Below are 14,577 nucleotides of genomic sequence, written 5' to 3'. Positions count from 1 at the left end.
AGTGAACAGTAGAGACCCTCAGTGAGGTTACTATTGCAGATATATTAATCAAGAAAGAACAATTAGAACAGGGAAAGAAAAAATGTTCTCTTCCTTTGGGAGAAAAACAAAAAAACCAAAGCAAAACTTCTCACAGTTTCTCTTGCTTGGCTATTTATAGCTAGACACCAGAATATGACAGTCTCTTTTGACTGATCCACAGAAAATGCAGAAATTAAAATAAGAACTTCAGAGAAGTTTAGATTGTTAGACAAACAGGTCCTGTTGCTGTTGTAAACAAAAGTGAATTTCAAAATAGTGATTTTTCGTTCTGCACTTGCATCTTAAGGTGACAGATTTGCTGGAATCAAGGGATAACGATTTTTATTGTTGAACTTCTACAAAGGAAAGACCTGGATTTTGGGAGGGGGAATTTTTAAAATTCAAAAACTTTTAATATATCTGTGCTGTTTTTGATAGATTTTTCAAAACATTAATTTATAATTTGTCTTTACACTCTGAATGTTACATTTTTGTGCAGTTAAATTGATATTTCAATAATAAGTTTTTCATTTTTTTCCTTCACTGCTCTTATATTACCTACTCCAAATTTTTCTTGTGGTTTCCTTCTCTCTGAAATCTCAAGTAAAACATGCATGTATGTGTACATTTCAATATGTGTGCAGAAAGACAACAGTATTCCTATACTCATCAGTTAATTCTCCTAGTCCCTATTATATCTGAATCTAGACCACGCTTATTCAGAGCAATGTGAATGAGGACAGAATAGTAAGTAAGCAAAATAGGCAAAATATTATGAGTTAAAAGCTATGTATCTAAGTTTTTTTTTTAGTTTGCAAAACCTTTGGAAAACAATGGACAACTAAAATAAACTATTTTGAGGACCCAATATAGATGAAATTTTGGACAAGGTAATTTCAGGCTACTTCTTACTTTTATAAAGACAGCACCTGTTGTAGTATTTGGGATCTTTGGATCTCCCTATATCCACACACATAATTTATTCAGCACTTCTGAAGTCAGCTTTGAGTCTTCAATACCAAATTATTCTTGCTTGTCAGTAAGCCAAAGGACATCTTTCCAAGGGATATCCATGTACAGCACATATTCCAGTGTTTCCAGCACACCACCACGTCCTGTCCCAAATAACAGCAGGAATGATCCCTAGAATAACATATTCATACTCATGTTGGCATGGCAGAGGAATTACTGTTTGGGGTAGGGGACACAAGTGAACAGTTTAGGACTGGTACCACCCGCATAGGGGAGATCTCAAACCGGGAGTGCAGGGATACCAGGAGTATTTAATTTCAAAAGTACTACATGGAACAAGTATTAGCCTGTATTGGGATATTACATGTGTCTTTCAAAAGTGAGTACTCATGAAGATGTTCGTGTTGACAGTATTTCTCACTTTATTTTGGGAAAAATGGGATCATAATAGTTTGCAATAACTGCAACAAAAGTGATGAAAATATATGGATCAACCCTCTAAAAATGAAAAAAATATTTATATTCCAAATGTTTTATAAAATAGTGTGTGAAGGACATTAGTATTCATACCTGAGCTAAATAGAATGCAGTGCTATGAAAAATGCCTTTATTACTGGAATATGTGAAAATAGTTGTTTTGTATATTTAGACCTTGATTATAAATTTCATGTTAAACATTTTAGGGAGAATAATGCTGCATTTGATTTCATAAATCATAACAGAAAACACCCTAAACATTCCTGACTAAAAATCTGAATAAAAAGGAAGTAAAAATGAAATTTCCATATCTGGTTCTGATTTGTTTCCCCCTGTGTGAAGGCTGACAAAGAGAGTCTAAATTTCTGCTAGCCTTGTTTAAAAAAAAAAAATTCAGAAATAAATTATATTTAATATTATTTATTTTGAATATCTTATTAATTGGTATCGATAAGGGGCTGAATTTCTGCTAATTGAAGTCTTTAAGGGACTGGGTCCACTTCTGCTAAGCAGAACTCTCCCAGATACATTTTACCCACAGCTTTTTAACAGAATTTACAGTGCCATTAATAAGAATTAATTCATTAGAAACTTACTGAATAGCATTGAAGGATATTTTAAGCTTCATGTTTTAACATGAAAAAAAAAGGACAAATATGTTCATACATACCTTGTTTACAAAATTAAATCTAGGACAAAGAAAATTCCTGCTTGGAGAGAGATTGAAACAACTGGGGCAGCTTGCTTTGAAAAGGAGATGAGAAATAACAAACAAAAGTGAAAAAAAGTGGGAAGTGTGTAAAAAATTCAATTATGTTTATTTTCAGACTACATGAACAAGAAGTTCAACCAAACTGCAAGATGGCAAATTTAAAAGGAAATACTTTTCCACCCATCATATCATTAGTGATTATCAAAATGTCACTGAAGTCAAGAATCTGTGCAGAGCTGAATAAAAATTACAATCTAGTTTGGCAGTTCCTGAGCTCCCTGACAGATGACAATCTTAGGGTAACAATCCATAGCTTTAAATGTCAGGGAGGTGGTAGTACAGTGTCACATTCAGTTTGAAAATAGATACTACCTATCAAAGACAAATGCAGTCAGTTTGGTAAATTATCTCCCTCTCGTCCCCAAATAAGGCACTTGTAAATGTTCAAAATGAAAATACTCACAGAATAAATTAATATACTCAAAAGTGTACGATTTATTTTTTCTACTTTCTTATCTAGAATTAGGAACAAAATGGCTTGAAGGGTTAGAAGTAGTAACATACTCCCAGGCCACTTTATCATAAAGTTAAAAAGTTAATGAAAAATGCCAAGAATTCCTTTTAGATGAGTCATATAGTATTGCAACTGGAAAATTAGCTTTATTTTAGAAGGAGGGTGATTTTTAATTAGTGCTTTAAAATATAAAGTAATTTTACAAGAATAAATTGCCTTCTGTGGGTAATTCTTGGTGAGACAGCAGTAAAAGTAAAGGAAGTAATTTTAGGTAGTGACATTGTTAATCTTTATATTTTTTATTTCAAAGGACAGGGAATTTTTCCACAACCTTTTTACAAAGCCCTAAGAGATACAGGCTTCTGAAAGTCTCATCTTCTGGGAGAAGTCGAAAATGAAAACACTGTGTACAGGCTGAGTTTTCAATTTAATATAATATGATTCATATGATAACTAAAATCCACAAGATGATATTCTTACCTTCATTTCGACATGTTGTGATGATAAATAACAAATTGAATAGCCTTCAAAACTGTTAGAGGATTTAAAAGAAATTCTTTTGCACAAATATGCAGGAGACACTGTAGTATTGCCTTCTCTGTAGAGCTTGCAAGCAGATTTAAGGGCAGGGGAGTGTTGCTTCAGCACACAACAGTTCAGTAAAAGAGTGATAAGAATATCAGTTCTTTAGGTGAGCTTTGAAGTGCCCAAGGTGAGACAGGCTACTTTCTTACTTCTCTGTTGTGTCATTGTGCAAGACAATGAAAGTCAAACCCAAACCCACAGTTTATTATGTAAGAGAAAGCAAGGAATAACAGCAATGACATAAGCAGCTAATATGCATATTTAACTTACATCAGAACAGGATTGGTAAATAAAATCTTGCAAATTAACTCATTGTTAGCATATATTTTATATATATATATATATATATATAGTGTTTATATATGTATGGACATGTAGAGAATGTATTTATGATTATAGTGAATTCTGCCTTTTAATGACTGTTACATAGTTTTGTTTCATGGCTGGTATCACAAATCTAGTAGGATTTCCTAATTCTTGGTAGTTCTGGGCATTGAAGTTTGAGAATGTAATGAATGTTGGGAGACATACTGATTGTTTTAATAAGTGTTTATATATCTTTATTCTTTAATTGAAACCTATAACACCTTAGATGTTTAAATATCTTGTGCACACACTCATGAGCAATTCAGGGCTACTGAAGAATGTCTTAGTCACATGGAATTCAGGAAAAGAAATTAAAACAATACATACATAACCCTCTCTTCTTCCATCATTTTTCTGATTAGATTAGGGGAATTTGGTATGAATCCAAATACAGGTTTATCTGATTTGCCTCTTCCCCATTAGCATTAGGCTGTTAAGTATACTTGGCAAAAGGCTTGAAGAGCTCAGGATGAGATTATGAAACATCTTTTGTTCACATTTGCAAAAAATCTATGTTTTAATGTCCATTAACTAAAGGACATTGGTAGTAAATGACTGAAAATGTTGTAATCAAGCTATTTATGATGCTGAAACACCAAAAGGGTATGCAGTCAAAAGAGTACCAGCTACTGAAACTGAACTCTAATGAATGGCCTCAGAATAAGAATAAATATCAGAATAAGAGTGGCCATGAGTCATTTTGGATTCTTAGTGGTGTAAAGCTCTATATTTTAGAAGTTACCAGACCTGTGGTATTTCACATGACTAAATTAACAAATTCTTTGCACAGAAATTAGTTATAACAGCATCGCGTCCATTTTCCTCATTATCTAAAATCTATTAAATCATTAAACAGATTTCTGATCATGCTTAGGCTTATGCTTGCTAAAATTTTCTTTTTTCTTGATTAATTTTATTTTTCTTCCAAATTTTGTTCAATTTAAATATGATGTTCTTTCATGTTTGCATTACATCTTTTTTTATTGTTTTGCATTTGTATAACTTGAAAGTCAGAAATATATCAAGCTGCTTTGTTTCCTGTTTGTATGTAATGATATGTATTTGTATGACATTCATATGTAATTAATACAAAAGACATCATTCTTTTGTGTCAACTTAATTTAAAAATTACAGGAATATATTGATAGCTGGAGCTTAAGTAAAACCTCATGCTTATTTTCATCTGGTTTTGGATATGTGGGTACTTAAGCAAATGTTAAATACACCAAGTCACCAATGGATTTTCAGTGTTGAGAGTTGCATAATATCCATGAAAACACTATCTGTCTTAAGATGCCTTAATTTGTTTCTACACTCTTAAGCAAAATTAAACATTTATTTATAGCAACCCTTTAAGTATGAAAACATTTTAATTCATAAATATGTATCTTTTCCAGAATTACAGAGTAGTTCCTGTGGCAACCCAGGAGTTCCACCAAAAGGTATTTTGTATGGTCAAAGATTTGATGTTGGTGACAAAATCCGATACAGCTGTGTAACTGGATATATTTTGGATGGACACCCACAGCTTACTTGCATAGCCAGCTCTGTCAATACAGCATCATGGGACTTCCCTGTTCCTATCTGTAGAGGTAAGACAAATCCTACAGTAATGTTCTTGAATATAAATGTTAGTATTAACAAATTTTAATCTCTCTATTAATAATTAAGTTTTAAACTATGATTAAAGAAACCCTCTTTAAAATATTTTGTTCTCTTGCTCACATATATGATGTAGCTCATTATATATACCTACTAATTTTTAGGTAAATTTTCTACTAAAATTATAGCTATCATTTATTTTTAAAATGTATGTTATTAAATAAGAACTAGAAATCTAGTAATAAGTAGACTATAAATGTCTGCATACAAGATACTTGCAACTATGGGAATATAGATTTGGGATCTCTTAGTGCTTTCTAAGAACTGGCTTTTTGTCTAGTACTAACTGGGCTATTGAGCAAACAGAAATATGAAACTGCCAAAACAATTGAGTTACAGGGTCTTACCTCATTTTCAGTCAGGTTTGATTATCTTAAAATTTCTATATAGGATATCCCTTGTATTTTAACAAGTATTGTAGGTCAAATCCTTTTCCCTTGCTCTTATTGGAAATATGGCAGTAGTAGGGAAGCCCGTATTATGGGTAAATCTTATTTTTGGAGAGAAATATTGTTAAAGATGAATAATGTTTGCAGAGCAGCAAAAGGAGGTTATGCTGATAAAATGAAGGCACTATCACTACTACACACCACTAAACACAATATGTCAGGTAAACTTGGGATGTTTCTAGATTCACAGGTTGATTTTACAAAATGCAACCTTTATATTTGTCTAAAACATTGATGAAGTATTGCAGAGGCTACAAAAACATTCCAGATGAAATTACCATTCTAATAAATACAGATTGGTTAGAACATGGTCAAACAGCACTACAAAAAATTAATTCTGTATTAGAAAAGTGTGTCATTGGAAATACCCTTGGAAATACTCTCATTTCCTGTTCCTGGATTATAACTGTTTAATATGTTTATGGATGGCCTTGAAAAAATTAGAAACTTATTTTCAATAATACTATTTTCCAGTAAAAGTATTTATAACTTCTGAATTTTCCAATCATACTTCCTAGAAAATTGCTAGCTAATAATGAAGGAGATTTATAAAATCAAGGTATATATCCAAATTTTGTTTCTGGAGATGAGAATGCAAAAGATATGATGAGAATATGTTAACTTGCAAAAGACATTTTTAACAAAATCAAAGTCTAATGGACTTCATTACTCAAATTCTCAATCTGCCAATTTTGAAATGAATGGCATAAAAAATTGTATTCTTGAATGAGTTACACATTCTTTTTTCTGATACTGCATTTTTCAGGATATCTTTGGATATATTTTGGTTTTGCTCCAAGGGGGATGAAAATATACTGTGTAAATTTGAACTTATATGATAAACTCCCAAAGTAGCCCTGTGGTTAGACATTACTAGTTTGTAAGAAGATGACTACTGCATGAGAATATGAAAACCATACTTTTAAACTCACAATTAGAGAGGTCACTATCTGCACAGTGTCATTTCTTAAGGCAAAATAAAGTTAACAAATTGGAAAGGAATCAGAAAAAAGAGGAAACAAGTTCTGTTAGGACTCAGAGTCGTCATTTTGTCTAGAGACTGAAGGACTCAAACTTTTCTGTATACATGAAAGAAGATTAGACAGTGGCTTGATTCACTGCAGAAAGTCATGCAGAAGGAAAAATTTTGTTTTTGAGAAGACAATTCTATAATCAATAGCAATGAGGAATTGAAAAGGTAAAAGTTTGATGAACAAAAAACAAACAAACAAAAAAAAAACCTAAGGTACAAATTTAAACAGTGGTGGTTACAAATTACTGAAACATAACCTAAGAAAGTGGCAGAGTCTTGATTTAAATCTTAACATTGTGGCTTAAAGCCTTAATGCACATTTTTTTTTGCCATGTCCAATAAAAGAAAAATAACCAATTATTCCCAAGAGTTCCTTCTGTGACTCAATGTTTTGTATCAGAAACATCTAACTTTACATATAAAATGCACCCTTGTGATTCCATTCAAATGAATCTCTACTAATTTTGCCTAATACAATTATCCAATGCTGAATTCTGCAAAAGGTTGCTAAAGATGATTACAGACTAATAAGCTTCTTATCTTTCTCACTGTTTGCCATGGAGACTCTGATTAAACACTCATCCTTAAAGATTTGCTGTGATAAATGTCTTGTTCTCTACCAATGGTCATTACATCTAACACAGAGGATTCTGACACAAGCAAGAAAAACCCTAAGAACAGAACAAAAGTATATTTTGTTCAATATTAATTTGAGGGTTGTTTGTTTGCTTGTTTGCTTCTTTGCTTTCTGACATTTCAGAAAAAACCTGAATTTGAGACATACTTGAAGTCAGCAGACATAAGATCACAGATGTCTGTAGACCAGCTGTGTGTAAATATCACTCTCATCTGCCTCTGGTGTGTACTTCAGAACAAATAAATTTGAGGAGGTTTTTTTAATTATTATTTTAGATCTTTCCTCTTACATTGCCTTCACTTCAAATAAAGAGATAAGGAAGATGTCATGCTTGTGCTCTAGCACTGTGATTATTATATGTTTTAAAATGGGGAATTTCATTGAAAACAACAGTGTTTTCACAAGCAGGACCCTCTACTAAATATATACAGGACCCTCTACTAAATGTTTTAATCTTTGATTTGTTAAATTATACCAATATTTGCCAACATAGCAACGTATTATACCAATATACCAACATTTTTTAAAGTTATATATTTTTAGGCGAAATTTTATTCATGAAGAAAGATTCCTCAAATAGGTTCTTATTCTTTTACTTGTCTCCACAGGATTTCATGTCTTCACAGGAGACATATTTAATGATTGCTTTATTTCATATCCTCTTTCTAACAGAACATTATTTGAATGCACAAAGATTTTCACCTACATGTTTTGGTATTCATTAAAATATTGTTACTTTATTAGATTTACTAGAAGTGAAAAAAATACCCTAATTATAAAAAATCTAAATTTTATTTATTTTTTTCTGGTCAACTTTGTGGTGGAGTTGCTCTCTATGTGAGACAACACTTGAAATGTACCAACATCTGCCTTGGGGCGGACGACAAGTGAGTTGAGAGTTTATGGGCTCAGATCGAAGAGTGGTTTAATAAAGGTGACGCTGCTCTGGGTGCTTACTACTGGCTGCCTGCTCAGGTGAAGGAGGAGGATGAGGCTTTTGGAGCAGCCTCCAATCAAATGCACCAGTTCTTGTGAGGGACTCTATCTACCATGCCATCTTCTGGAGAAGTAACACAGCAAAGCACAAGTAGTCTACGGGGTTCCTTTGAAAGCACTGATGATAATTTCCTGTCACCGGTATTAGAGGACCCCACAGGGAATGGTGAGCTGCTCAAACTCATATTAACAGCACCTCCTTTTTGGAGATGTGAAGGTTGGGGGCAGCCTTGGCTGCAGGGACCATGAAACTTTGGAGCTACATATCAGGAAAGGAGGACCAAGTATGACTACAACCATGGACTTCAGGAGAGCTGATGTTAGCCGCTTCAGGGATTTTCTTGGAAGAATCCCATGGAAAAAGGCACTGGAGGGAAATGGGGTCCAAAAGAGTTGGTTGATATCCAAAGTTGACTTTCTGCAAAACCAATAATGCTGAATGTCAATGAGCAAGAAATCAGGCAAAGGCAAAGGGGGAGAGAGATCTGCATGGATGAACAAAGAACTCCTGCCATTACTCAAGCATAAGCAGGAAATGCACAGGCGTTAGAAGAAGCATCAAGCCACATGGAATAAATATAGAGATTGTCAAAATAGAAATGGCATCAGGAAGGCCAGAGCCCATCTGCAAATAAATGTGGCCAGGATGTCAAGGACAAGAAGGGCTTCTTAAAAAACATCAATAGCAGAAGAAAAACAAAAGGATAATGTGGACCCATTAGTAAATGGAGGGGAACCCTGGTAACAGGGGACGCAGAGAAGGCAGAGTTATCAAATGCTTTCTTTGCATCAATCTTCACTGATATGATCAGCCCTCAGGGCTCTCTGACGCAGACAAGGGTAAAGGAGTCTAGGAAAGAAGACTTTTCCTTGGTGAAGGAGGATTGAGTTAGATAACACCTAAGCAAACTTGACATCCACAAGCCCATGAGCTCTGGCAGGATGTGTCCATGAGAGAGCTTCTGGACACTGTAGCAAGGTCACTCACAGTCATCTTTGTAAGGTCATGGCAATCGAGAGAGGTGCCTGGGGACTGGAAAAAAACCAAATCTTTCCCTGGGCTTGAAAAAGGGCAAGAAGAAGGAGACAGGGAACTATTGGCCGGTCAGCCTCACTTGAATCCCTGGAAAGGTGGTGGAGCACTTCATTCTGAAATCTATCTGTATCCATATGGATGACAAGAAGGCAACCAGTATTTAGCATATTCACTAAATTTAAAGTATTTAGCATAGATTCACTAAAGGTAAATCAAGCCTTACCAAACAGATTGCCTTCTACAGTGAAAAAACTACCTGGATCAATGGGGATCAGGTAAAGATCAGTAGATATTGATCTCTCAAGAAAGAGCAGTGGATATTGTCTACCTTGCCTTCAGCAAGGCTTTTGATGCTGTCTCTCACAAAATCCTGATAGACAAAATCAAGAACTGTTGACTGGATTAGTGGACAGAGGTCAATTAAAATATGGCTGAATAGCAGGGCTGTAATCAGTAGCACAGGGTTTAGTTTGAGGTTTGCCACTAGCAGTATCCTCTAAGGTGCCATACAGGGCCCAGAATGGTTTAACTTATTCATCAATGACATGAACAATATGGCAGATGTCTCCTCAGCAGGTTCACTGATGACACAAAGTTGGGAGGAGTGGCCAATACCTGAGTTCTGTGAGACCTTCAGAAAGACCTTGACAGGCTGGAAAGATGGACAGGGAAGGACTGAAATTCAACAAAGGACAGTGGAGTTCTGCACCTGGGGAAGAATAACCCCACGGACCAGCACAGGCTGGGGGCTGATCTGGAAAACAGCTCTGTGGAGAAAGACTTGGGGGTCCTGGTGGATGCAATCTTGTGCCATATGCTCTAACTGGCCCTGCCTGAGTAGCAAGTTTGGACCAGATCACCCACTGCGTTGCCTTCCAAACTTAGCAGTTCTGTGATTCTTTGAATAATGCTGTGAAAAATCCATGATAAGTTTTTAATAAACCTTCTCCCCTGAAAAATTAATTTTGATAAGGTTGTTTTTAATCATGAAATGTGACAGAAGCTTAATTATATCACCTATTCCTGAGCTAATGTTGCAGCTTGCAGTTCCTCCATAATGCAGCAAACTAGAAACAATTTACTGATAGTAATAAATAATGCTACACTTGTATATAATATTTTTATTCTATGAATTAGACACTTTCATAATCAAGAAAGTATTCTGACTTTTATGTCTTCCAAAAGTTTCTTATTCCATACTAAAATGGGTATTGCAAGGTTCTCCATTCTAAAATTTTTTTTTTTTTTGGAATTCAGAAATTTCAAGTGCAGAATACTGTTGCACTTGTATTCCTAGATGTTCTAATAAAATCCAAATTAAATTAAAGTGTCTTCTGGACCTTCCAATTGCCTGTACATATAGCTAAAAAATATCTGCCAGTATAAAAACTCTGTATTTTCAAAGAGAGACTTTGTCTTTCTACTTGTCTTAGTGAACATGTATTTTGATAAGAAAAGTGCACAACCCACTGACTTGCTTCATTTTTTTCCATTGAAAAAATGAATTGCTGCTTTCTTTACTATTTATCTGGGAGGATATTGAGTTATTTCTTGCATATATTGTCATGACAGGTAAAAGGCTGAAGAGACTCATACTAAATTCCAAGTCTGGGAATTCTGTAACTCCCCTGAAATATATGTGTATGTATGTAATTATAAAGATATGTTTCTTTTTACCTATCTTTATAGACGTATACTTAATTTCTTCTTCTTCAGTGGATTTATTCCAAATGAACTGAATTGAAATAATAAGCTCTTATTTTTAAAAGTGATCTAACATGTCAAAATTGAATTAGAATATTCAGCTCACTATTGCAATATTTTGCCATTTCCTCTATGCAGAACCCACTGGACTGAAAAAAATTTGTTAATTGCAAGTCACTGGTATAATTGTGTAAGTACACAGATATATGACTATAAATATTTCAACTCCATGAGGTAGGTTTTAGGTCAGATTCAAAAGAGAGTAGCTTCAAATTAAATTAAAGTGTCTTGTGGACCTCCCAGTACACTTATATTTAGTGGTTGTATATGTTTATATATGGCATAGTATAGTATGGAATTTTGAAAAGAAAACAATTAAAATTAAACTTCACATAATTACCAAGAAATAATCATATATCAGTGTAAGCATTTTACAGACAGATATATTTGATTGCAAATGGATTTATGAATCTATGAAATCATGTCAAAAAGAACCTAGTAATTTAAACAGTAAAGGAAGATGACTCCCTTTAAATCTTTGGTATAACCTGGTCTTTGTAGGCTGTGTAAAGAACAAAGCAGGATATAAAGTCAAAGTACTGCACTTGATGCCATGTAATGCATTAACTGTTGGAACTGACAATACCACAGAAGAAAACAGAGTGCACTAACTTGAAAGCAGGAATAAATTACATCTCACTGGGAATGAGCAGTTTTCTGCCTGAAGCGAGTTCTTACACACAAATAGTTATTCGTGCTTATTCTTGGGAAAAGCCCAGGCATAGCTGTGTGAGTCTGGATAAGAAACATGTTGGATTATTTGAGAAAATTTAAAAGAAAACAAAAAAATTTTTTGTAAAATGATGTTCTTATACATAAGCAATTATATCTGAGCAGTTTTCCAGAGCTTTTCTGCAGATCCTTTTTGGGACATAAGTAATCAGTGGCTTAGAATGGCTAACACTCTTATGGGTGATATTTGGAAAAATATAAATGCCAATGCTGCTACCTAGAATTAGAGATATTAACTAAGATTCTTTGAGGGGTGGAAATAATGAAAAAGATCTACTATTTTATTGAAATAGTAGAATAATGGTTGAGTGTTTTCAAGTACCATGCTGTGTGCTTTCAAGCAGGGCAGAGAAGATCTGCAAAATAATACCCAGAATGACATTTTGAATAACGAAATATACAATACCTTTTGTTGCTTTGAATTTTTTCAATAAAAGAGCTTGGTGAGTTCTTTATTTTAGACCTCTTTAAAATGTGTAATTTTTTGCACCAATAGAATCAAACTCCTCCATTTATGAAAAGCATTAAAATTGCTCACCACTGTGCTCTACCACACTTATGTTTTTTAATTATATTAGTGTTATTCTCAGGATACTCACTATTCTTTCTAATACTCACTATCAGGGAAATAATTCACAGTCTACTTGATTTGAAAAAAAAAAAAACTGAGCCTGAAGAATAGCAAATTTCTATATTAATTTTATTGGGTGACCAGAACCATTGATTTCTTATTATTGCAAATAGTGGTAAAACTTTGCTGAGTTATGTAAAGCTATTTTAAGTCATTATTGATATGTTGTAAATCAGGAAATCGGTACAGAAATAGAAATGCTTTCCACATCAGAATTACCACATATTCCTAACACTAATTGTAAAATATTCTAGTTTTTACTGCAGTAATAATAAAAACAATATTAGCATTACTGATATATATATATATATATATATATATATATATATATAGTGTCTGGTGAATATATTCCTAACTCATTGAAGATATACCAGTAATGATCTAACACTGTACATGCTCGTTCAGCAGGCAACATTATTCACAAGAGTTCCAATTGGGTTTAAAACAATCAATTCATGTCTAGACCTGTGCTTCTTCATTTATGAAAATGATGGTCAAATAACGAAGTCCTTAAGATGGATGGAGAACTGCTCCCATGTGAAAATTTATGGCATGCAATGATGTGCTACTGTAATAGCAATGATACTTGAAAAAAACCCCAAATTTTTAGAAAGCAATCTAACTATGAAAATAATTCATAATACTTCTAAAAGAAAATAATTCATTTTTATTAGATTCATTTTTTAATCAGTATTTACATTTTCAAAGCTTTGAATATCTTAAAATTATTTTCTTACTTGTCCTTTCTCTAAAAATGTATACCTCCACATCAGAATATTAATCAGAACATCAGAATCATACTTCCATTTGGTTAACATAGTTTGGCTTTGCACATTATTTTGTAATTTTGGTAATTCCTATCAGTAGTGAAGTAGGTCTCCTAAGATCCATTAGAAAGTTGTATTAGCAGTGGATTAACCCTCAGGTGGTGTGATATAGTCCAGAATGAAAAGGTATATGCATCAAAGTAATTTAAACTCATCAGTGCAGTAACCATGTTAATTTGGAAAACAGGCCTCTTACACTACATCTCCAAACAACATGCAGAGGACTGGGGAAAGAAGCTGAAATTAACTCTTTCTAAATAAATTAAATTCTGCTTAAAGAAGAAAGAAAGTATATGTAATTATTTCAGGAAGAGAATGTTTGGGAAAAGTTGTAGTTAACACCAAAGTAAGGAAAATACAGATATAATGATGGCTTTTCTTGCTAATTTTCACAGAAGAAGCATGAATAAGACCAATTTATTTACAAAAGATTGGTTTAACAATTGATATAGGCAATGAAGAGGAAAAAAGAAAGATCAGATATTCAAGAAATCTAACCCAATACTGAACACAATAAAACTTCTTGAATACCAAAATCTTCATTCCCACCATTTTAAAGGTTGGAATTAGGACTTCTTACACAAGTGGGTTGAAGTTAGTTGGGTGGTTTATGAAAAGCTTGAAACACTGCTTTCATTTCCTGTTTTCTTAAATTTTTTTTTAATGGACAAAGGATATAGAAGTTGTGCTAATTAATAATGTTAACATATGCAATTTAAATTAAGTTGTGAAATTTTCACAGAGGACAACATAACAGTGAGAATTATACCTGAAATTGAAAGGGATAAGGATTACTCCCAGTAGTCAAGATGAGTGAATGGGAAGAAGGAACATGGAAAAGTAAAGTATTGGTTTAGGATGATGCTTAGCATGAAAGCACTGTACTAGAATTGTCAGTTACAACAAAGACTCAGTCTCTCACATCTGATTAAAAACTAATATCTTTATTTGTTAGAAACACCTAAAGACTGTTCCAGGAGGATGGATGTTTAATAAATAACTAGCTTAATCCCAGTTTGGGCTAGTAAATTCCGGTTTTGTAAGGCAATTGTTTCCCTTTAACACCCTTCTGTTCTTCTATGGTTCATTTCCTGTATGGCATTCTTGGATAAAACTTTTTTAGTCATCAATTAGCAGAAATAATATTTGGAAAAGAATTTGAG

The 14,577-nt window shown here is 33.5% G+C and overlaps 1 protein-coding gene across 3 annotated transcripts in view; it reads left to right on the top strand.

The window, feature by feature from the left end:
- CSMD3 (CUB and Sushi multiple domains 3) overlaps nucleotides 1-14,577 on the top strand; it is a 579,290-nt gene that overhangs the window by 143,547 nt on the left and 421,166 nt on the right. For all 3 annotated transcript variants that reach the window (XM_050970810.1, XM_030234789.2, XM_050970809.1), the window contains exon 4: nucleotides 5,045-5,239. In XM_050970810.1, the coding sequence (XP_050826767.1) occupies nucleotides 5,045-5,239 (195 nt within the window). The remainder of the gene's footprint in view (nucleotides 1-5,044; nucleotides 5,240-14,577) is intronic.

This window comes from Serinus canaria, chromosome 2, assembly GCF_022539315.1.
Source record: "Serinus canaria isolate serCan28SL12 chromosome 2, serCan2020, whole genome shotgun sequence".
NCBI classification, from domain to species: Eukaryota; Metazoa; Chordata; class Aves; order Passeriformes; family Fringillidae; genus Serinus; species Serinus canaria.
Note: the sequence above shows the minus strand (reverse complement) of the source record. Positions and strands in the feature narration are given on the sequence as shown.